The following is a 4,524-nucleotide window of genomic DNA, read 5'->3' on the forward strand; positions in this document are numbered from 1 at the left end:
AAAGTCACAGAACTCAACACGCCTCGAAGGCAGCTTGGGATCCTTTTGACACTTTGCCTCCAAACAGGTAAAATGCTTTGTACTTGTAACGCTGAAGTCTGTGGTGTTAGTCTCAGCTTGCATGCTATCATGTGTCCTTGGGGCACTTTCCACCCCAAAGGTTTAGTCCAGGCCAGACGGTGTATAAAGCAGGCTTGTCCTTCACTGACCTGATCACGGCCAGCTGCGGAGATTGGGCCTTTAGGACACCCAAGACCCAATGAACTGTGCCCCTTGGACTTTAGCCTCTTCCCCCATCAAATGAAAGTGAGTCTGAAGACACATTTCATCAGCTAAATACAGGCTTCCTTGGAAAGGAAAGCGTTGGCTCTGCGACTCACCACTTCCAAGTGGGTTGAGTCCTTTCTTGCTCTCCCAGCTGGTCTCTCACAGCAGAAATGCTTCAAAGATTAGAGAGAAGAGTCAGAAAAGTGCATCAATCCCATAGTGTAGCCATTTGCAGTCCAGCACCTTCAGCCAGAGACACCTAGCAGGGGCTGTGCAGCAGAGTGGAGCAGGTGGCGCAATTCTTTTAAATGGAAGAGTTGAAACCAACCGGAAAATGGGGAAATGGGAAGGTGAAAAGACACTTTGATCAGGGAGGAGGTCTTGGGTTTTAGATATCCAAACAAGCAATCAAAACAATCATGACTCCTTTGGCACAAAAAAATACTGAATGTGTGAGCTTAACATTCTGATTTTGGTCCCCAGTGGCTAGGAAACTCAAAACAGTCAAACAGAGGTCTGTGTGTGAAATCAGGAGTGTAACTTACACTTGCCACAGGTTGGAGATATAGATGTGGGTCTTGTCATCCAGAGTTCTTTGTGGTCTGTTTTCACTGAGAGTTCAGTCTGGGTCTGTTTTGATTGTGCTTTGAAGTTCCTTAGAATGGAGCCCACTCCCAGACTCCTGGCTGGACTCCTCCTGCTGACCCTGTGTGTGCAGGGCTGTTCCAGCCAGCATTGGTCCTATGGATTGCGCCCTGGAGGAAAGAGAAATGCAGAAAGTTTGTTGGATTCTTTTCAAGAGGTGAGTTTCTCTCTCTCTCTCTCTCTCTCTCTCTCTCTCTCTCAAAGTTTGATTCTTTTCAAGAGGTGAGTTTCTTTCTCTCTCTCTCTCTCTCTCTCTCTCTCTCTCTCTCTCTCTCTCGGCTTCAAAATAAGACTTATTTTGATAAGACTTAGCTTATTTGGTTCAACTTAACTAAATAAAAGATCCAGTGTGGCACTAGGTTGTACTCCACCCTGGCTAGGTCAGGAGGAAAGGACTCTTACAAAGGTCAAGTCCAATACATTCAGTTCAGTCAGGTGCTGATGAAACAGAGCACAGCAAACACCGGGGGAATACAACCATGCAGTACATCAGTCATGCTCTCCGTGAGTGCAGGTCCACGGGAATTAGAAATAACTGGGGGAAATCCAGGGTCTCTAACAGGTGATTCTTTGCATTTGGGAAAGATAGTCTTAAAATTTCTGCTTATTTTTTTTCTCTTTCATCTAAATCTACAATATTAGATCAGTAGTATATTTCAAAATGTGTAAATAGGTGTCCTTATGGAGGAGGTATGCTCTAGATTTCTTTTCACGCATAGAAGCATTTAAGCAAGGAAGTGGGAGTTAGCAAATTTAAGACAAGGCAATGGGGTAGAGAACATGCTGGATTTAATTTCATACAGAGGAGATGACACACTAGCACCAGCATTACCATGGGGTCTTTTTTCTTTCTTTCTTTTTGTTTATAAAATGTGACTTCTCAGGGATGGGTGAGGATTATAGTTCATTAATCCAAAAAATATCATAGGGCTGTGAATGGGAAATGTAACTGGAAAAACTCAAAATCATTCAGTTTTCACTGAAAAGAAATACCATTTTTGTTTTTGTTTTTGTTTTTTGTTGTTGTTGTTGTTTTTGAGAAATAACAAAGATAAAGAGACCCCAGGATCTGAAGTCTCTTCTCCCTCCATATATTATATGTGAGCCAAATCTCATTAAACTATGACACATTAAAAACTAGAAAATAAAAAACATTCCTGTTCACAACTATAAATACTTGGGCTGTCTCTTCATGAGATTCCCAGTTCTTCAGTCTCATCATCTCTAAGGAGAGAACACGGTCTCCTCTTATCTGCGCAGTCTCCAGACCTCCACTCCAACTATAAAAATGCCTCACGCCCATCAAGTCCCCTTCCTAATCCTGAAGTTATTCCAGCCTCCCACTGAGCCCCACAGCCACTAGACTTCACTCGCAATTTCTGGTGGCAACGGAGAATGCCATTTTGTTTTCTCATCTCCATCTCCATGGGTCATATTATTTCTTCAGGTAGCCAAAGAAGTTGATCAGCTGGTGGAACCCCAAACCTTGGAATGCACCATCCACCAGCCATGGTCCCCCATCAGGGACCTGAGAGGAATTCTGGTGAGTTACAGTGATCCTAACATGGAGCTTCTCAGATGGACTGGCCCTTGGGTACCACTTAATGACCACACTTGCCCGCTGTGGGACCTGCCTCCTGCCAGGACCCCACCTGTGCCTTGGACCTCACTATTTCATGACGTTCCCACTCAGTGATTAGACTCATGGCTGGACCTTTTGTCCCCCCTTTAGTTGAGTTGAAATCCTTCTATGAGCTTTATCTGCTAATCCTGGCTCCAGCCTTTGGGAGGATCCATAAGAATGTCTTCCCATTGCCATACTTGAATTCTCCAAGCACATTCATCAACCCCCTCAAATATTCTTCTCTGTGCTGATCTCTACATGCCATTTGATTTAGCAATTGTTCTGGGATGATTTTCCAGGGCCCTACAAAATGTGGGCACTAAAAATGGTATTCTAAATTTAATTCCCCCTTTGGATTAAAATAATTCAAACTCAAAAACTTACTGCTCAGAGCCACAGATTTTATTTCCAGTTCTCTACAAAGACCAAATTCCGCCCCCCCTACCCAAGTGGCAGTCTACTAATGTAACATGGTTTGAAAAAAAAAAAGTATAAAACAAGTTAAATGCAGAAATCAAAACTTTAATTCAATGTGAGCATTCTCTGAGCTCCATGGACCGCTTACTTGCACAGTCAGAAAACATGGTTCATTTTCAATTGGAGCCTGGGAAAGTCCAAAAAATCATAAATGAAAATAAGCTATATTTTCAATTTTCTCCAGTGACTGCAACTTCCATACCCACGGGACAGAGAAAAAAAGTGGGTGCTCGTTTTTATTTCCTTTCTTTCTTTAAAGAAATCATGCATATGCTAAAAAAAAAAAAGCAAGCTGTTAAATTCCCCAAATATGACATTATGAAGGAATTGAAGCCAAGGCTGGTTTAATAGACAACTGAATGATGAGACCTTTCTTTCGTCTTCTTCCATATATCGAATCCTTAACCTATTATTAGATGGTTTACCAAGCGGCTTAAACAATCTATCCTTCCTACCTAGCACTTTCTGTACCTGATGATGAATGGGACTTCCCTCCTTTTTTAATGTAATGAAGTTAAGTGCACAGCAGGACCTTGATCTATTTATTACATTTTCCAGGAAGGTCTGATTGAAGAGGAACCTGGGCGGAAGAAGATTTAAATCTACTAGGCCAGAAGGATGGACAAACCTTGACATTGAAATTTGTGACCCATTCCCTATCTGTAAATCGTGTGAATTTCAGAAATTCTTACACCAAGCTGCACGTATTTCACAATAAAGTGTTGTGTTGGGAATAAAATGGTGTAAGTGCAAAGTCTTTCTCTCACTCTGAGCTCAGGTGGGGAGGGACTTTGCTCCTTCTGAAGGATCCCTCCATGTGTGAACTGGTGGCAGATGGGAAAGGAGAGGCCATAATGTCTATTGTGGACTAAAGGGACCTTTCTGATGGTCACATTTGTCTCCTCTGCATGCACGAGGAGGATGGCTGCATATTGGCCCAGGCCAGAAAAAGCTGGTTCACATTCCATAGGGTTGCAATCCCATCTTGACCATTCTCTACAGAAGTTAAGATAGAGCCCTGGCTCAGGCGTCCTGCCACTTGGAAAGAAGTTCCCTCCCTGTATTGTACCTACCTCCTCTGAAGGTGAGGCCGGAGGGAAAGAGGGGGCCTCACAGGACTCTTGGTCCAGTGTTCCTTTTCGCTCCGTATGATCTGTCCAAGCAGTGCACAACTGAAGGCTGGGACTGTCTTAATTTGTTTTCTGTTGCTATAACAAAACAACCGAGACTGGTACGTGTTAAGGAAGAGAGGCTTATTTGGGCTCAGTGTGGAAGGCTGATTAGTCCAAGCTCTGGAGGCCTCCTCGGGAGAGGGCTTCATGGTGTCTTCACATGGTGGATGGAATCACACGGAAGGAACAGGTGCAAAAGTGGACAGGTGTGTGGAAGAGGCCAAATGGGGGCTGACCTCATCTGACACCAATCCACTCTCACGGCCATTACTTCAGCCCCACAAGATTGAATGCTTGTGAGGCAGGCCTGAGTGCCTTCTGATGGTGGGGCTACCTCGA

The 4,524-nt window shown here is 43.8% G+C and overlaps 1 protein-coding gene across 1 annotated transcript; it reads left to right on the forward strand.

Moving 5' to 3' along the window:
• Positions 1 to 928: 928 nt before the first annotated feature.
• On the forward strand, positions 929 to 3,613 carry Gnrh1 (gonadotropin releasing hormone 1). Its single transcript, XM_026411610.2, has 3 exons — positions 929 to 1,069; positions 2,360 to 2,455; positions 3,572 to 3,613. Exons 1-3 carry the CDS (start codon positions 929 to 931, stop codon positions 3,611 to 3,613), a joined length of 279 nt encoding a protein of 92 aa, XP_026267395.2.
• The last annotated feature ends 911 nt before the right edge of the window (positions 3,614 to 4,524 follow it).

Source organism: Urocitellus parryii, chromosome 14 (assembly GCF_045843805.1).
Source record: "Urocitellus parryii isolate mUroPar1 chromosome 14, mUroPar1.hap1, whole genome shotgun sequence".
NCBI lineage: Eukaryota > Metazoa > Chordata > Mammalia > Rodentia > Sciuridae > Urocitellus > Urocitellus parryii.

Bases quoted from the DNA above. Each gene is read 5' to 3' on its own strand.
- Gnrh1 (XM_026411610.2), top strand. From the start codon at position 929: ATGGAGCCCACTCCCAGACTCCTGGCTGGACTCCTCCTGCTGACCCTG. The intron at 1,070-2,359 runs GTGAGTTTCTCT...TTATTTCTTCAG, and splicing joins TGTTGGATTCTTTTCAAGAG to GTAGCCAAAGAAGTTGATCA. The intron at 2,456-3,571 runs GTGAGTTACAGT...TACATTTTCCAG, and splicing joins GGGACCTGAGAGGAATTCTG to GAAGGTCTGATTGAAGAGGA.